This window comes from Lacerta agilis, chromosome 3, assembly GCF_009819535.1.
Source record: "Lacerta agilis isolate rLacAgi1 chromosome 3, rLacAgi1.pri, whole genome shotgun sequence".
Taxonomy (NCBI): Eukaryota; Metazoa; Chordata; class Lepidosauria; order Squamata; family Lacertidae; genus Lacerta; species Lacerta agilis.
The window spans coordinates 8,141,549-8,160,446 of NC_046314.1; the positions used below are offsets into that span (position 1 = coordinate 8,141,549).

Consider the following 18,898-nt stretch of genomic DNA (forward strand, 5'->3'; position numbering starts at 1 on the left):
TGGCCAATGACCAAGGATCATGGGAGTTGCAAGATTTGGAGGGCCGCAGGCTCCCTCATCTCAGGGTGGGCTCAGTGGGTAAAAGAAGACACTTTCTTATTTCAAAAAATCTGGTTTATTGCAACTCCCAGTTATGGCAGAAATGGTCAGTGTTTGTCCCTCCACAACAAGGAAAAAAACAAGGTGACTGGCATCAGGTGAGCCACAGAAGTGTGGCTACCCGGACCTCCCAGCAGCTCCCTCCCCCAGCACTTAGTGCTCAGAGCTACTAGTCTCTGCTGAAAGTACAGCAAACCCCTCTCCGAGTCTTGAAAGCTATTTTGGGGCTTCCCAGGTGCCCAAGTCTTCCGTGTGGCCACGCTTGCCCCCTACCAGGATCTTCAGGCACTGAAGGGCATTGCAGGCAGCATCTGCATACGTGGCATAGCGGGACATGGCCGAGCCATGGCACACCACGATTGGCTGTGTCGAGAGCTCCACCAGGCACTGGTACAGGCCGCTTGAACTCATCTCATCTGCAGGAAGGGAAAAGGTACCCCATCATCCAGGCCAGCAAAACAACATCTCTGCGTACAGCCTGCTCTGTCTGGAAAGCTCAGGGTGGGTACTAACTTTATACATGTGAAAAGGATCTAGGGGTTTTGGTGGACCACAAGCTTAACATGAGTCAACAGTGTGATGCAGCAGCAAAAAAAGCTAGTGCTATTCCTGGCTGCATCCACAGAAGTATAGCATCCAGATCAAGGGAAGTAATAGTCCCACTCTATTCTGCCTTGGTCAGACTAACCACAGCTGGAATACTGTATCCAATTCTGGGTGCCATGATTTAAGAAGAATATTGACAAGCTGGAACATGAGCAGAGGAGGGCAGCCAATATGGTCAAGGGCCTGGAAACCAAGCCTTATGAAGAACAGTTGAAGGAGCTGGATATGTTTAGCCTGAAAGACTGAGAAGAAATATGATAGCCATCTTCAAATATCTTAAGGGCTGTTACATGGAAGATGGAGCAAGCTTGTCTTCTCCTGCTCTTGAGGTAGGGCTCAAACCGATGGATTCAAGGCACAAGAAAGGAGATTCCAACTAAACATGGCGGGGGGGGATTCTGACAGTAAGAGCTATTTGACGGTGGAACGGTCTCGCTCGGGAGGTTGTGGACTCTCCTTCCATAAAGGTTTCTAATCAGAGGTTGGATGGCCAACTGTTAGGGATGCTTTAGCTGTGTTTTCTGCACTGCAGAGGGTTGGACTAGGGTCCAACCAACTCTGCAATTCTATGGAAATTAAAACAGGTTGGTTCTTCAAATGGAAGAATTCAATTTAATTCAAATTCGGCATCTTCGGATTGAAGCACAGCAGAGCAAGAGGAAAGCAAAATGTGCACATTTCCTAACACTCAAGTCTGGGGACAGCAGGTATACGGAGACATAAGGACCTATTGATTCACAGGCTGGCATAAATTGGGATGTGGCAGCCCATTTCCCTTTTCATTCCCACAGGGCAACTGGCCTTATATGGCTGGAGTCAGGCCCCAATGACCCAGTGCTGGGCAAGCAAGGATGCTACAGCAGATATTAATGTAAGTCACCTGTCGGTTCCCTTTAATGTGGGGAGAGGGACTTGGCAGGATTCTCAGCACATAACCACGAGGAAGACAAAAGGGCAGAGGCACAATAACAGCTTATTTTTAGTTATTTTAGAAAATAAGAAATGGGGGTGGGGGTCCCTGGGAGCCACAAAATACCTTGCAATGTGGGCTTATGTGGCCCATGGGCTGTGGGCTTTGCCACCCTGCCACAGAAGCACAACATGGTTAACAACATCAAACCAGGGGCGTACCCAGGATCAAAACTAGGGGGCAAGCCATGGTCGTTCTGCCTGCTTTGTAAAGTGTGACAACCTTTGAGGTACAAAACACCCAGACAAGGAAAACCAACTCAGGCTCAGCTAACTAGTTTACACAGATCTGAGGAGCCAGTTGCTAGGCCTTCGATTTCACATATGGCGCCCAAACAACTGTACCCACACCACACTACCTCCAAAGTAAACCAAAAAGCTAAAAGCAAATGCAGTAGCAAACCTCAGAACTGAACTTAAAACAAAAGCTGTAATCGCCTGCAACTGCACAGGTAAAACCACCTAGAAATCAAACCTTCCTGCAAAACAATGCCACCCCCAATGGAGGCTGGAACCTGCCCCACAAAAGGAACCTGGGACAAGCTGAAGCACCAATGGCTCAATTACCCTCTTTGATAACATAAAATGCACAATGATTATTTAAAATTGTCTCAGCAAATGTCAGGTTAAATGAATGATGCTTTGGGGGAGGGAAAATTATTGGGGCTGTCATCTTAAGCCAAGAAAGAAACTGTCCATGGGCGAAACAGGGGACAAACGCCGGCACCCTGTCTAACATTTGTGTGTAACATCTTCAATATTTCATCTGACTGGACTTACCTTCGTCTATATCTACAGGAGCCTGCCTAAAGGAACATTAAAGACTGAAATTGAATGAGTTTTCTGTTTGTGGCTTCTTTAATAGATTTTTCACACTGTCCTCTCTATTCTTGGATTACTAATATAGGATTGGGAACGTGGAATGGTTTGGTAGATTTCTGTGTGCCGTTTATGTGCTGCTTACTGTATACTGGTTCACTCAAGGAAAGCATTTCCTCCCCCTCCCCTGTGCCTCATTATTTACCAATGTCAAGGTATCTAATATCAAAGCTCTGTTCTTCAGACAGCTCTTGCAAGAGGCGACAGAACCCAGGATTCGGCACTCCCAGGGGATGGCTTTTGAGGTGCAGAATTTTCTCCCCCACTGAGTTGCGCAGAGAGTCCCAGGTGCAGCCAGACACCCGACCCTTGGTTCCTGAAACCTGAAGAGTGGAAGAGAGAGATCGAACATGGGATGGATGTCTCTTCTGGCTGCCCACCTTCCATTGTTCTCAGCAAGACGCTGCTCCCTCCCTGCCTTCCCAGGTGGTGCTGACCAAGAAGCGAGAGTCCACAGCCACAGCCTCTGCAAGTTTCCTCAAGCAACTCTCGTGACCACGGCTTCGTCCTAACCCAGGGATGGGGGAACTGTGGCTCTCAAGAAGCTTTTGGGGTTCCCAAGGTGGGACTCCCAAGGGATTTGGTGGAGATCATCACATTGACCAACCATTGGTGGAGCCTTATCCTCCATGAATTTATCTAATTTTCTTACAAAGCCATCCAAGTTGGTGGCCATCGCTACTTCGTGCCTTAAGACGTCTTTAACAGGACGCTTTAGAAGGTCCGTTTTCTTAATTTGCCAAAGAGGCTGCTCCCCTCTTTGGAGCAAGTTCCCAGTTTCTGCAAAGCCTGTCACGCCCCATCAGCAAGCTGCATAATAAGCTCATCTATGGCTGCCCGACTCTGGCTTCTCTCCCCACCGCTCAGACTCACAATAGAGAGCTGGTCTTCCTCCGTTTTGGCCTCACTGCCCTCTCGCAGGTCCAGAGGCACGTTACGAATCCGCACCAGCATCTTGGCTGCAGCGTTGCGCTTGGCCACTTTTTTGGAGGTGCCGCTTCCTGGAGAGAGAAGAAATAGTGAAATGGTGATCTGGAAGGGGACTGCAATATATGGAAAGAGGAGAGGGCAGAGAAGGGTGGGGGCAGCCTGGGGTGCAAGGGGACTGCAAGAGCCTACACCTCTTCCCAATTCCCTCAGGCTTCTCCCATCAAGCCTGGCTGCTGTTTTTTTTAGCTCCTGTGCATTGATCCTGCCTTGCAGCTGCCCATCCAGCCTGCCTGACGCAGAAAGCACAACAGCAGCTGTTAAAGAGCATGTTTTTACATAACTGGCACAGCTTGTCCACTTGCAAATGGTGTGGGGTTCTGTTTTTCCTTGGCCCAGAAGCTTTGCAGCCAACCGGGGAGCCTAACTTGAGTGCCACACTTGGCCTATGGGACCTCAGCTGTGCACTCCTGGTCCTTACAGCCAAGATCAGAGTCTCCCGAGTCCTCTCTGTCTGCAGCTCAATGCTTTCCCTCTGATTTCCTGTGTTCCTCTTGTCAGATGCACTGGCTTTATGAGAAAACTTCCAATCACGCCTAGGGCACTGCAAATCACAAACAGTTTAAAAGCATGAGCAGACTGGGACTCTCGCCTCAAGTTCGCTGATGCCATACCTATTTCAATGAACCTTTCAACCCAGCAGGCCATGGTGAATTCCTTGCTGTGCACTGGCCCTGACTCCTGAGTGACAGTATATGCAGGGAGCTGCCAACCCTTCTGCACCACCAGCTCCTGGAGAGGGAGAGAGACAGCTTTAGAAAGGCACTCACCTCTTCCTTTCTGTGCCTGGATTCCTAGAGGGAACGGCAGTTCAGGACACCACCATTGCAGCAGAGGCATCTAAAACTGCAGTTTGGGTGTAAGCCCAATTCCATAAGTAGGCAGTACTTATTTCTGGAGAAAGCACATATGTAGGTTTGGGCTGTAAAGTGTAACTGGGAGGAAAATCAAGACAGGGTACTGAAGCCTTGCTATATAGTCATGTTGGGATCCGAGAGTGGTTTGCCAAAAGGTGGATGGATACAAACCTGCAGAATATTAGTAGTTCTGGATGATGCAGCTAATGGGAGCAGCATTCTGCTTACAGCGTCAAAGCTTCTGCTCAAAATCCTGTTTGTCACCTCTGTTTGGAATCCACTTGGAGGTGGGTGTGCCCAATTTCATTCCAGAGCTACAGCAAATACATGTTGTTCCTATCCGAAATTCCATGAGCAAAAAAGACTCGTGCACACATCCAAGCTTGCTTAACTAATATGGCTTCAAAAGCTGCTCCCATACCAAAGAGACTTTTGAAAAAGTGCTGGATGGTGACACCAAATTTTCCCTTTGGGATGCCAGCTTGCATTCCAAAACCAGGACTTTAGGTACTCCTTCTCCTGTAGGGCAAAGTGTGGATCCACCAACTTCTGACTAAGCTCAATCCCTGATACCTGTCCTCCTGTAAGCTCTTGGGGCTGAAGGAAGCCACAGCCGAGAGACCGACCTACCTGCAGGGCACCAACCGGGTTGGACTCCGACTGCTGTGGTGATACTGGCGACTTCATGTCCATTGTGGAACTTCTAGGTAAAAAGAGGACACAAGGTGGAGGGTTCTCCCTGGTGGTTCTGCTGACCCAAATCCAAACACCCTGCCCATGCTATGAAGTAGCCAGAGGTAGGGGAACAGAGGAGCCCTTCTAGGGAGCCAGCTGAGAAGGGGCCTCGTCAAAGAGAGCCTGGCCTACAGCTAGGCAATATCAGCTTTTCAACATTGCGATGTATCGCCACCTAAACCTCATGATATAGCGATACATTGCGAGTGTTGAAAAGAAAGGAAGATCGGCCCCACGAGGTGCCGAGGTGAAACCACCACAGCTCCCTCCACCACCAACGCCTGGCACAGGGAGGAAGGAGGCAGCAGCCTGAGAAGGTAAGGCACAGGTAAGCCCCACCCATGATATACTGTAGGGTGAAGGTGCCATTGTACTCTGGCCCTCAAACCAGTCCTGGACGATGTCCCTTAGTACTTATCCTGCTTGCAAATCTAATAATAAAAATAAAAAGTCTCTATATCAGAAGCTTTTTCAGTTAATTTGTTTTTGTGACTGTGTGGAACTCAGTTCAGCTACTGATTAATTGTGTGACTGCGGAAATATATAAAAGCCCCCCATCCAAACAATGACTATCATCTACAATACTGTCTTATATATTTTATAGTACAGTACATCGATTATTGCTTTCATTTTATGGATCAGTGGTCTTGTTAGATAGTAAAATTCATTAAAATGATGATTTAGTGGTTGTTGTTTTAAAATCTGGAGCGGATTAATCCATTTTGCATAACTTTCAATGGGAAAGTGTGCCTTGGTTTTGGAACACTGTGGTTTTGAAACGGACTTCTGGAACGGATTAAGTTTGAGAACCAAGGTACCAGTGTATTTGAAATAGCGGTTTGCACAACCCACTAATGAAAATAACACAATTCCAAACATTAACAATTGCACATTTATTCAAAATCCAATTATTGATAACAAAATTGATAAACATGAACCAGTGATACCAGCTTTTCAGAATCAGCTAGGTAGCTGTGTTGGTCTGACGCAGTTGAAATAAATAAATAAAATTGTCCAGTAGCACCTTAGAGACCAGCTAAGTATGTTCTGGGTACAGTATAAGCTTTTGTGTGCCTGCATACTTCTTCAGATACCTGTCTGAAGAAGTGTGCATGCAGATGAGAGCTTATACCCAGAACATACTTAGTTGGTCTCTTTACCTTTACTGTTGCCACCTATGAGCAGATGGCTTACAGATGTAGGCTTTGCATGGATATGTACAGTCATACCTCGGGTTACGGCCGCTTCAGGTTGCGTGGTTTTGGGTTGCGCACCGCGCCGAACCCAGAAGTAACGGAACGGGTTACTTCCGGGTTTCAGCAATCGCCCAAGCGCCTAAGTGCCGAATTGCGCTGTGCGCAGACGCAGCATCACGAGTTGAGAACGTGCCTCCCACACAGATCGCCTTTGCAACCCAAGCATCCACTGTATAATGAAATTTGGAACTCATTTATACAAAAGGTTTAAAATTGTGTTTGTTAACTGTTAACATTTGTTTTAGTAATATACAACACTTCTTTCTCTTTCTTCATTTTTTATATTAAACTCACTTTTTATGTTTTGTATTTAAGTTTTAAAAAATAAGTAAGAATTTAAGGAGGGGTTATATACCACCCTTCTTCCAAGGATCGCAGGGCAGGTTAAAGTATAAAAACAAGAAAAATACGTAACATAGTAACATGTACTATTTCTTAAAATGACCACCATGGATTCTAACAGACAGTGAGTTGCACCTTCAGACTCACTGTAGTAAGCAATGCAAACTGGTAAACAGAATATCAAACTAACCTTTTGGCACGTGGTGAACCTAACGAAGAGCTGCTTTCAGAAGAGCTGCTACCCTGAATATGAAAGGGAGAGGAAACACAAAACCGCCAGCCATATACAATTAAATCTCATACAGGAAAGCACTGTCTATATGAACAATATAGTTTGCATGAATATTATGAACCACAGGCCAGAACATACAATCTTTCTAGGTTAAGTAATCCTAAAATCAGTAAAATTATCATCCTCCACAAAATTAAAAGTCACAGTTGAGATGCTTAATGGGCACAAACAATTTTAATAAAAAGTTTGTAAGAAGAAAATTGCCTCTGAAACATAAAAAACAGAAACCGATAGCTGGATCTCATAAAAATGAAAGAACTGAAAAAAATACAGAATTTATATGCTGAATATAAGATAATTCCTCATGTTTTCAAAATACCAGAATACAAAACCAAGTTATTGTTATTATGGTTATTTATTATCTGGTTCATTGTTGTGAGTTATCTGGCTTATTAAAGCTGCACTACACATCGTGGTAATTCCAAAAATTTAATCAAAATCATTTCTAAATATATGTTCTATACAAGGGGTAGCCAACTTCCAAGAGACTGTGATCTACGTACTCACAGAGTTAAAAACTGGCAGTACCCCTTTGGGGGGGGTTCAGGTCAAAGTTGTTGAGCTTCTTTAGGGAAGAGGAAAGCGATATTGAACTTTTTTTTTTAAGGAAAGAAAGCCCTATTTTTGGTGGTTCAGGTCATTTTAGGGGTGCAAGACAAGGCTGTTGAGCTTTTTTTAGGGGAGCCGAAAAACCTTCTTTGGGGGGTGCCACTGATCTTCCGGTGATCTACCACAGACGTCCAGTGATCTACCGGTAGATCACGATCTACCTGTTGGACATGCCTGCTCTATACAAATTCGCTCTCACACACCACGGAGAAAGTAGCCTAAGCAATCTGAGCTCCTATAAAATCAATCACCACTTTCCACAACTGTTTTTCATTATTATGAACTAAGCTACTAAATTGTTCTTACTTCTTTGCTGGATATTTCTGTTGTGCCTTCGGCACATATTAAGTTGTGTATTATTGCTATTGTAGGTTTATTGATGCAGCTCCACCTACTGGCCAGAAAGAATGTTGCAACGGATGGCAGTTGCTGGCAGAGGTGCATGAGGGGAGGGAGGTTCCATTTGGTGAGGGAGCCTGAGGGATTTCTGTCCTTTGTCTTTTAAATAAAGTTAGATTGCTGAAACACTCTTTTTTATAAAGGTTAGAGGGGTTTATCTGCCTGTCAAGCTACATGTGTCACCAGACAGTGTAGTGGGACTATTTTCCACCACACCAAATTTATCTGTAAGAAACGGATGGAAGATACTCACGCGTAAAAATGGCTAGTAAAGATTCAGAATACAACGTGTATAACTACGCTGTAGGCAAAGTACAGTGGTACCTCTGGATAGGAACTTAATTCGTTCTGGAGGTCCGTTCTTAACCTGAAACTGTTCTTAACCTGAAGCACCACTTTAGCTAATGGGACCTCCTGCTGCTGCCGCGATTTCTGTTCTAACCTGAAGCGTACTTAACCCGAGATACCACTGTATTAAAAAACGATAAAACATAATATACTACAAACTACCCTAAGCTTTTTACAATAATAATTTAAAAATTAATAATAATAATAATAATAATAATAATAATAATAATATGTTGTTATTTCCAAGCCACTGTGGGCAGCTACCAACAGAATATTTAAAACACAATAAAACATAATATATTGCAAACTTCACTAAACCTTTCATTATAATATTAATAATAAGTATGATAATGATAACAATTTAAATTAATGATATTAATTTTTTATTATTTCCCACCCACTGTGGGTGGTATATTAAAAACATGACAAAACTTACAAGCTTCCCTCAGGTGTCTTCTAAAAGGAGCGGGAAACTCGGAGGAGAAAAGGCGCCAAACGGCCAGCCCCGCCCACAACCCGACCTGTGATTGGCCAAAAGCAACGAAAAGGCCGACCTATTGCTGCTGAGATCCCCCCCCCACTTTTAACATGGAGGCACTTCGCAAATATTTCCCTCTCCAAAAATGGTGAGGGGTGGTTGGCGTCCTAGGGGGGCCATATTGGACGTGGCAGCGTGACTGCAAAGAGGCCAAGGGCAGAAGACGTGCTACCGCCTCCAGGGGCGTCGCAGGGGAAGGGCGGTGGGGTCGGGGGCCCCCGGGCAACGCCCCTGCTAGGGGTGACACACCGGGGGCGGCCCCGCCCACTGGGCTTCTTTTTTTAAAAAATTACTTTTTAAAAAATTCTTTTTAGGCTATTTTCAGCACTGCCGGGGTGGAGCCGCAGGGTCGGCCAGCGAGGGGGGGTGTCACCCCCCCTCGCTGGCCGCCCCTGTGGCTCCACCCCAGCAGCGCCGTAAATAGCCCCCCCTTCCAGCGGCGCAGCTCGGCATGGAGGCAAGGGGCGGGCCAGCAAGGTGGGGTGCCACCCCCTCCTGGCTGGCCCGCCCCTTGCCTCTTTGCCGAGCTCCGCTGCTGGCTGGCTTGCGGAGCCGGGGCATGGAGAGGGGCCGTCCCTCTCCCTGCCCCGACTTGCGCTCCGCCAAGGGAGCCCGGGCGGCGGATTCGGGAGTCTTTGCAGCCCGCAAAGACTCCCGAATCCGCCTCCCAGCACCCCTTTGTGCAGCGGCTGCTCACGCAGGCACGAGCAGCCGCGGCACGAGGGGGTGCCGCTGCCAGGCGGAGGCTTCGGGAGTCTCCCGAATCCGCCACCTGGCACCCCCGGGGGCGGGGCGTCGCGTGCGTCATGACGTCATGACGCACGCACGCACCTCAATGCCCCGCCCCCAGGGGTGCCTCTTGGCTTCCCGCCCCCGGCAGCCAAGGGGCTAAGAACGCCCCTGAACGCCGCCATGTTGGTTGAGGGCAGTCAGGACTAACCTGGCTACCGGAATGGGCTGGCGCTGCCGGGTGCCGCCTTGGCCTGTGACCCTAACCCTAACCTTGACCTGGATTGTGTCCTCTTAGTATTTTATTGACTTTTGCTTCCTTGGATTGGACATAGAAAGGTTTTTGTGAGTTTGTGTAGAAACTAATTTTCTGTATAAAATGTGTAGTCATTGTTCTCCTACTTTTGCTGCTGGCCTCAACCACCACTGGCGTTTGGCCCTCAGAAGGGAATGTGACCCTTCATCTGCATAACACCCCCCCAGTTCTTCCTCTTTTCAGTTCAGGACGGATGAAGAAGTTGTCCTTTTGCAATTTCCCATATGAACTGGCATAATCTGCTCTGACCCAACCTGCAGCTCCTGGGCAAATGTGAAGATCATTCCGATTTGGTCTGAAGCTCAACATAAAAAAAAACTAAGATCATGGCCACTGGTCCCATCACCTCCTGGCAAATAGAAGGGGAAGAAATGCAGGCAGTGAGAGATTTTACTTTCTTGGGCTCCGTGATCACTGCAGATGGTGACCGCAGTCACAAAATTAAAAGACACCTGCTTCTTGGGAGGAAAGCAATGACAAACCTAGACAGCATCTTAAAAAGCAGAGACATCACCTTGCCGACAAAGGTCCGTATAGTTAAAGCTATGGTTTTCCCAGTAGTAATGTATGGAAGTGAGAGCTGGACTATAAAGAAGACTGATCGCCGAAGAATTGATGCTTTTGAATTATGGTGCTGGAGGAGACTCTGGAGAGTCCCGTGGACTGCAAAAAGATCAAACCTATCCATCCTTAAAGAAATCAGCCCTGAGTGCTCACTGGAAGTACAAATCCTGAAGTTGAGGCTCCAGTACTTTGGCCACCTCATGAGAAGAGAAAAGACCCTGATGTTGGGAAAGAGGGCACAAGGAGAAGGGGACGACAGAGGACGAGATGGTTGGGCAGTGTTCTCGAAGCGACTAGCATGAGTTTGGCCAAACTGCGGGAGGCAGTGGAAGATAGGCGTGCTCTGGTCAATGGGGTCCCGAAGAGTCTGACACGACTGAACGACAACAATAGTGACCCCCACCTTTGGCTTCCCCAAGAGCTCCAGGGCCGCTTGGCTACCATTGGAGAGGAAGAAGCGATTTGAAGCGTGTCTCAGCAAATGTCAGGTTAAATTAATGATGCTTTGGGGGAGGGAAAATTATTGGGGCTGTCATCTCTCCTTTGCCTTGGTCTCCAGCAAATTACTTGCCTCCATCTCACCCAGTATCTTGTTTATAAGAGCGGCCACCCAAATGCCTCTGGAAACCATATGGTGATGCCAGCGGTGGGAACATCCCCTGTATTCAGAAGTAACTGCCTTCTGGCCAGGATAGCTCCATTGGTTAGAGCGTGGTGCAGATAACGCCAAGTTTGCAGGTTCAATTCCCTGCACTGCAGGCAGTTGGATGAGATGATCATCAGGGTCCCTAGCAACTCCACAATTCTATATGTTTAACCACTTCAACTCAAGGAGGGAGGAGTGGAATGGATAATAGGACCATTCAATTCTGCCTCAGGACATGGACCAATGGTACCAAGTAATATGGGAAACCGCCCTACTAGAAAAACTAACCAGTAAGCTGAAACTGACACGGGGACAAACAGAAGAAGACACCTTCACCCCGGTATGGTTTCCCTTCATCACACACACAGCCCAACAACACAATGACAAAAAATCTACCGACAGCATACTAATCAATATGGCTAACCTGACCCAAAACACCCACCAACCCCACTCACACAGGAAACCAAAGATCACCACAGCCAACCACAAACGAACAATCACATCCCACGCCAACCCCGACCTCTCTCACCGCCTAAGGAGCACAAGCAAACAACAGAAAACCTACATAAACAACGCTGACACCAAACCCTACTCATATAAAGTAAAAAAGAGACATCGTCACCCCACCCCACCTCTCTCCCCCCTTTTTTTCTAATGTCTCGACAACACTGATTGTAAAAATGTTATATGGAAAAATACGAGAGAGACATTGTACTACCTTTGAAAATCTTTAATAAAAATATTTTAAAAAATAAAAAATTCTGCCTCAGGACCTCGGCCTGATGCAGCCGTGGTCAGCAGGTGTACAATTCTAGATGTGTCTGTGGACAGCAACTGTGAGGAACCTGTAGCACCCCCCCTTCCCCTGTTGTTGGTGGTCTCCAACTCTCATCAGCCCCAGCTAGCATGGCCAATGACCAAGGATCATGGGAGTTGCAAGATCTGGGGGGCCGCAGGCTCCCTCATCTTAGGGTGGGCTCAGTGGGTAAAAGAAGACACTTTCTTATTTCAAAAAATCTGGTTTATTGCAACTCCCAGTTATGGCAGAAATGGTCAGTGTTTGTCCCTCCACAACAAGGAAAAAACCCAGGTGACTGGCATCAGGTGAGCAACATGCTCCCCTTCCGGGGAGCCAGCTGAGAAGGGGCCTCGTCAAAGAGAGCCTGGCCTACAGCTAGGCAATGTCAGCTTTTCGACATCGCGACGTATCGCTATATCATGAGGTTTAGGTGGCGATACATCGCGATGTCGAAAAGCTGATATCGCCTAGCTGTAGGCCAGGCTCTCTTTGACGAGGCCCCATCTCAGCTGGCTCCCCAGAAGGGCTCCTCTGTTCCCCTACCTCTGGCTACTTCGTAGCATGGGCAGGGTGTTTGGATTTGGGTCAGCAGAACCGCCAGGGAGAACCCTCCACCTTGTGTCCTCTTTTTACCTAGAAGTTCCACAATGGACATGAAGTCGCCAGTATCACCACACCAGTTGGAGTCCAACCCGGTTGGTGCCCTGCAGGTAGGTCGCTCTCTCGGCTGTGGCTTCCTTCAGCCCCAAGCGCTTACAGGAGGACAGGTATCAGGGATTGAGCTTAGTCAGAAGTTGGTGGAGCCACACTTTGCCCTACAGGAGAAGGAGTACCTAAAGTCCTGGTTTTGGAATGCAAGCTGGCATCCCAAAGGGAAAATTTGGTGTCACCATCCAGCACTTTTTCAAAAGTCTCTTTGGTATGGGAGCAGCTTTTGAAGCCATATTAGTTAAGCAAGCTTGGATGTGTGCACGAGTCTTTTTTGCTCGTGGAATTTCGGATAGGAACAACATGTATTTGCTGTAGCTCTGGAATGAAATTGGGCACACCCACCTCCAAGTGGATTCCAAACAGAAGTGACAAACAGGATTTTGAGCAGAAGCTTTGACGCTGTAAGCAGAATGCTGCTCCCATTTGCTGCATCATCCAGAACTACTAATAGTCTGCAGGTTTGTATCCATCCACCTTTTGGCAAACCACTCTCGGATCCCAACATGACTGTATAGCAAGGCTTCAGTACCCTGTCTTGATTTTCCTCCCAGATACACTTTACATCCCAAACCTACATATGTGCTTTCTCCAGAAATAAGTACTGCCTACTTATGGAATTGGTCTTACAACAAACTGCAGCTTTAGATGCCTCTGCTGCAATGGTAGTGTCCTGAGCTGCCGTTCCCTCTAGGAATCCAGGCACAGAAAGGAAGAGGTGAGTGCCTTTCTAAAGCTGCCTCTCTCCCTCTCCAGGAGCTGATGGTGCAGAAGGGTTGGCGGCTCCCTGCATATACTGTCACTCAGGAGTCAGGGCCAGCGCACAGCAAGGAATTCACCATGGCCTGCCGGGTTGAAAGGTTCATTGAAATAGATACGACATCAGCGAACTTGAGGCAAGAGCCCCAGTTTGCTCATGCTTTTAAACTGTTTGTGATTTGCAGTGCCCTGGGCGTGATTGGAAGTTTTCTCATAGAGCCAGTGCATCTGACAAGAGGAACACAGGAAATCAGAGGTAAAGCATTGAGCTGCAGACAGAGAGGACTCGGGAGCAGGGGCGTAGTGGGGGGGGGGGGCGGGCTGCCCCGAACAGCGCCCAGGGTGGGGTGACACTTGGGGTGGGGGGCACCACCCCCCGCGATCGGCGGGGGTACGCGGTGGCTGGCTTGCTTGCTGGCTTAGCCAGCCGCCGGCGCCTTTCCTTTAAAAAAATAAAAATAAAGGGCTTTTCTCCCCGCTGCTGGGGTGGCCAGCGAGGAGGAGGGGTGTCACAAGGGTGACACCCCCCATCCTCATTGGCCCTCCTCGCCCCTGTGGGCGGCTCCGCCTGGCCCTGGGGAGAGAAGCCCTTAAAAAAAAAAAGTCAAGACAAGCAGGCTGCTTGCCTTGGCTTTTCTTTTTTTTTTTAAACGGCTTTTCTCCCCATGGCCGGGGCGGCCAGCAAGGAGGAGGGATGTCACAAGGGTGACATCCCCCCATCCTCGCTGGCCCTCCTCGCCCCTGCGGGCGGCTCTGCCCAGCCGCGGGGAGAAAAGCCCTTAAAAAGAAAAGAAAAGCCAAGGCAGCCTGTTTGCCTTTGCTTTTCTTTTTTTAAAAACGGCTTTTCTCCCCGAAGTCACGACTTCCCGCCCCCAGGGATGCCTCCGGTCGCCGCCCCGGGTACCGAGGAGGCTTCCTCCGCTCCTGCTCGGGAGACTCTGACCTAGGCTGTAAGGACCAGGAGTGCACAACTGCCATCCCATAGGCCAAGTGTGGCAGCTCTGCAGGCACTCAAGTTAGGCTCCCCGGTTGGCTGCAAAGCTTCTGGGCCAAGGAAAAACAAAACCCCACACCATTTGCAAGTGGACAAGCTGTGCCAGTTATGTAAAAACATGCTCTTTAACACCTGCTGTTGTGCTTTCTGCGTCAGGCAGGCTGGATGGGCTGCAAGGCAGGATCAATGCACAGGAGCTAAAAAAACAGCAGCCAGGCTTGTTGGGAGAAGCCTGAGGGAATCGGGAAGAGGTGTAGGCTCTTGCAGTCCCCTTGCACCCCAGGCTGCCCCACCCTTCTCTGCCCTCTCCTCTTTCCATATATTGCAGTCCCTTTCCAGATCACCATTTCGCTATTTCTTCTCTCTCCAGGAAGCGGCACCTCCAAAAAACTGGCCAAGCGCAACGCTGCAGCCAAGATGCTGGTGCGGATTCGTAACGTGCCTCTGGACCTGCGAGAGGGCAGTGAGGCCAAAACAGAGGAAGACCAGCTCTCTATCTTGAGTCTGAGCGGTGGGGAGAGAAGCCAGAGTAGGGCAACCATAGATGAGCTTATTATGCTTATTATTAACGTTTCCAGAGGAGGGCAACCAAAATGGTCAAAGGCATGGAAACGATGCCTTATGAGGAACGGCTTAGGGAGCTGAGTATGATTAGCCTGGAGAAGAGAAGGTTAAGGGGTGATATGATAGCCATGTTCAAATATATAAAAGGATGTAATATAGAGGAGGGAGAAAGGTTGTTTTCTGCTGCTCCAGAGAAGCGGACACGGGGCAATGGATTCAAACTACAAGAAAGAAGATTCTACCTAAACATTAGGAAGAACTTCCTGACAGTAAGAGCTGTTCGACAGTGGAATTTGCTGCCAAGGAGTGTGGTGGAGTCTCCTTCTTTGGAGGTCTTTAAGCGGAGGCTTGACAGCCATCTGTCAGGAATGCTTTGGTGGTGTTTCCTGCTTGGCAGGGGGTTGGACTGGATGGCCTTTGTGGTCTCTTCCAACTCTATGATTCGATGATTCTATGCAGCTTGCTGATGGGGCGTGACAGGCTTTGCAGAAACTGGGAACTTGCTCCAAAGAGGGGAGCAGCCTCTTTGGCAAATTAAGAAAACGTACCTTCCAAAGCGTCCTGTTAAAGACATCTTATGGCAAGAAGTAGCAATGGCCACCAACTTGGATGGCTTTGTAAGAAAATTAGATAAATTCATGGAGGATAAGGCTCCACCAATGGCTGGTCGATGTGATGATCTCCACCGAATCCCTTGGGAGTCCCACCTTGGGAACCCCCAAAGCTTCTTGAGAGCCACAGTTCCCCCATCCCTGGGTTAGGACGAAGCCGTGGTCACGAGAGTTGCTTGAGGAAACTTGCAGAGGCTGTGGCTGTGGACTCTCGCTTCTTGGTCAGCACCACCTGGGAAGGCAGGGAGGGAGCAGCGCCTTGCTGAGAACAATGGAAGGTGGGCAGCCAGAAGAGACATCCATCCCATGTTCGATCTCTCTCTTCCACTCTTCAGGTTTCAGGAACCAAGGGTCGGGTGTCGGGCTGCACCTGGGACTCTCTGCGCAACTCAGTGGGGGAGAAGATTCTGCACCTCAAAAGCCATCCCCTGGGAGTGCCGAATCCTGGGTTCTGTAGCCTCTTGCAAGAGCTGTCTGAAGAACAGAGCTTTGATATTAGATACCTTGACATTGGTAAATAATGAGGCACAGGGGAGGGGGAGGAATTGCTTTCCTTGAGAGAAGCAGTATACAGTAAGCAGCACATAAATGGCACACGGAAATTATCATCCTCCACAAAATTAAAAGTCACAGTTGAGATGCTTAATGGACACAAACAATTTTAATAAAAAATTGTAAGAAGAAAATTGCCTCTGAAACATAAAAAACAGAAACCGATAGCTGGATCTCATAAAAATGAAAGAACTGAAAAAATACAGAATTTATATGCTGAATATAAGATAATTCCTCATGTTTTCGAAATACCAGAATATAAAACCAAGTTATTATTGTTATTATGGTTATTTATTATCTGGTTCATTGTTGTGAGTTATCTGGCTTATTAAAGCTGCACTACACATCCTGGGAATTCCAAAAATTTAATCAAAATCATTTCTAAATAGATGCTCTATACAAAATACCTCTCACACACCATGGAGAAAGTAGCCTAAGCAATCTGAGCTCCTATAAAAATCAATCATCACTTTCCACAACTGTTTTTCATTATTATGAACTAAGCTACTAAATTGTTCTTACTTCTTTGCTGGATATTTCTGTTGTGCCTTCGGCACATATTAAGTTGTGTATTATTGCTATTGTACGTTTATTGATGCAGCTCCACCTACTGGCCAGAAAGAATGTTGCAACGGATGGCAGTTGCTGGCAGAGGTGTATGAGGGGAGGGAGGTTGGATTTGGTGAGGGAGCCTGAGGGATTTATGTCCTTTGTCTTTTAAATAAAGTTAGATTGCTGAAACACTCTTTTTTTATAAAGGTCAGAGGGGTTTATCTGCCTGTCAAGCTACATGTGTCACCAGACAGTGTAGTGGGGCTATTTTCCGCCACACCAAATTTATCTGTAAGAAACGGATGGAAGATACTCACGCGTAAAAATGGCTAGTAATGATTCAAAATACAATGTGTATAACTACGCTGTAGGCAAAGTACAGTGGTACCTCTGGATAGGAACTTAATTCGTTCTGGAGGTCCGTTCTTAACCTGAAACTGTTCTTAACCTGAGGTACCACTTTAGCTAATGGGGCCTCTATCTGTTCTCATCCTGAAGCAATGTTCTTAACCCGAGGTACTATTTCTGGGTTAGCGGAGCCTGTAACCTGAAGCGTCTGTAACCCGACGCACAAAGGCGGTCTGAGGGAGAAAGCAATGGAGATCTGAACTCGCAGCCAGTTACTCTGGAGTTGCTGTGGCCAAGGGGAGCTTCCCCACACCAATTCGAATAAATAAAAATACTAGGGGGGAAGAGGCCATGTCCCACTGGGGGGGGGGGGATGATTAATAATAACAATTTAAAATTTAATGATAATAATAATTTATTGTTTCCCAGTCACCAACAGAATACAGTGGTACCTCGAGTTAAGTACTTAATTCGTTCCAGAGGTCCGTTCTTAACCTGAAGCACCACTTTAGCTAAGAGCACGATTTCTGTTCTGAAGCGTACTTAACCCGAGGTACCACTGTATTAAAAAACGATAAAACATAATATACTACAAACTACCCTAAGCCTTTTACAATAATAATTTAAAAATTAATAAAATAATAATAATAATAATAATAATAATAATAATAATAATAATAATAATATGTTATTTCCAAGCCACTGTGGGCAGCTACCAACAGAATGTTAAACATAATAAAACATAATATATTGCAAACTTAACTAAACCTTTCATTATAATATTAATAATAAGTATGATAATGATAATTTAAAAATTAATGATATTAATATTTTTTATCATTTCCCACCCACTGTTGGGTGGTATATTAAAAACACGACAAAACTTACAAGCTTCCCTCAGGTGTCTTCTAAAAGGTGCGGGAAACTCTGAGGAGAAAAAGCGCCAAACGACTGGCCCCGCCCACAACCCGACCTGTGATTGGCCAAAAGCAACGAAAAGGCCGACCTATTGCTGCCGAGAAACCCCCCCCCCCACTTTTAACATGGAGGCACTTCGCAAATATTTCCCTCTCCAAAAATGGCGCCCGAGGCAACACCTTCCCTCCTGTTGTTTTTATTGTTGACGTTGCTGCTGTACGCGTGCTTTGAGCGAGGGTGTTGGGTTCCTAGGGGGCCATTTTGGACGAGGGCAGCGTGACTGGAAAGAGTGCCAAGGGCAGAAGACGTGCCACCGCCGCCATGTTGGTTGAGGGCAGTCGGGACTAACGTGGCCGTTGGGTGGCGCTGGTCTCCCTCGTCTCTCTCGCGGGGTCCCAGAAGAAGTAGGGGGTCCCTGCGGAGAAGGAAGGCCGGAGGGGCCCCCCCCAAAAAAAATCCCCTCAGGGAGGAGTCGCAACAATGGCTGAGGGGCTTGCCTTCCTCTGGTTTCTCATTCTCATTATTATTATTATTAATGATTATCCTCATTTAGGGAAGCTTTTAACGTTTAATAGGCTACTGTATTTTAATATTCTGTTGGAAACCGCCCAGCGTGGCTGGAGAAACCCAGCCAGATGGGCGGGGTATAAATAATAAATTATTATTAGCATTAGCATTAGCATTACAGTATTAGCATTCTCCTCCTTGCAGCGTTTCACTGAGCGCTGCTTCCAAGCTCCTTCAGGAGCAGCCCAGGTAGACTGCCTCTGGCACAGGAGGCTCCGCCAGAGCATAAGAGGTGCCTGGGAGGCCAGGGTAGCCCCCCAGGCTTCTTTTTGGGTGCAGGGGCCAAAGTCCCAGTTTCTGCCTCCGCCCAGCCGGGCTTTGGCCCGCCTCACCTGCCAGCACGCCAGGGGGGGGG

General features: G+C 47.4%; 2 protein-coding genes across 2 annotated transcripts; one reads left to right on the forward strand and one right to left on the reverse strand.

Moving 5' to 3' along the window:
• Positions 1 to 315: 315 nt before the first annotated feature.
• On the reverse strand, positions 316 to 5,199 carry LOC117044538 (RISC-loading complex subunit tarbp2-like). Its single transcript, XM_033145357.1, has 5 exons — positions 5,028 to 5,199; positions 4,155 to 4,272; positions 3,414 to 3,554; positions 2,699 to 2,869; positions 316 to 515 (listed from the first exon to the last, which is right to left on the reverse strand). The coding sequence occupies exons 1-5, from the start codon at positions 5,088 to 5,090 to the stop codon at positions 316 to 318; spliced, it is 693 nt and encodes a 230-aa protein (XP_033001248.1). The 5' UTR covers positions 5,091 to 5,199.
• A 6,885-nt stretch (positions 5,200 to 12,084) lies between these two features.
• LOC117044539 (RISC-loading complex subunit tarbp2-like) lies at positions 12,085 to 16,163 on the forward strand. The gene is made up of 5 exons (XM_033145358.1): positions 12,085 to 12,143; positions 12,608 to 12,680; positions 13,435 to 13,550; positions 14,800 to 14,942; positions 15,949 to 16,163. The coding sequence occupies exons 1-5, from the start codon at positions 12,085 to 12,087 to the stop codon at positions 16,125 to 16,127; spliced, it is 570 nt and encodes a 189-aa protein (XP_033001249.1). The 3' UTR covers positions 16,128 to 16,163.
• Positions 16,164 to 18,898: the final 2,735 nt, after the last annotated feature.

Excerpts from the sequence above, each read along its gene's own strand:
- LOC117044539 (XM_033145358.1), top strand. The coding sequence starts at position 12,085 with ATGACCAAGGATCATGGGAGTTGCAAGATCTGGGGGGCCGCAGGCTCC. Across the intron at positions 12,144-12,607 it reads GCAGGCTCCCTCATCTTAGG|AAGTTCCACAATGGACATGA; the intron begins GTGGGCTCAGTG and ends CTTTTTACCTAG. Across the intron at positions 13,551-14,799 it reads GTTGAAAGGTTCATTGAAAT|AGGAAGCGGCACCTCCAAAA; the intron begins AGATACGACATC and ends TCTTCTCTCTCC.
- LOC117044538 (XM_033145357.1), bottom strand. The coding sequence starts at position 5,090 with ATGGACATGAAGTCGCCAGTATCACCACAGCAGTCGGAGTCCAACCCG. Across the intron at positions 3,555-4,154 it reads TGAAAGGTTCATTGAAATAG|GAAGCGGCACCTCCAAAAAA; the intron begins GTATGGCATCAG and ends TTCTCTCTCCAG. Across the intron at positions 516-2,698 it reads TATTAGATACCTTGACATTG|ATGAGATGAGTTCAAGCGGC; the intron begins GTAAATAATGAG and ends CCCTTCCTGCAG.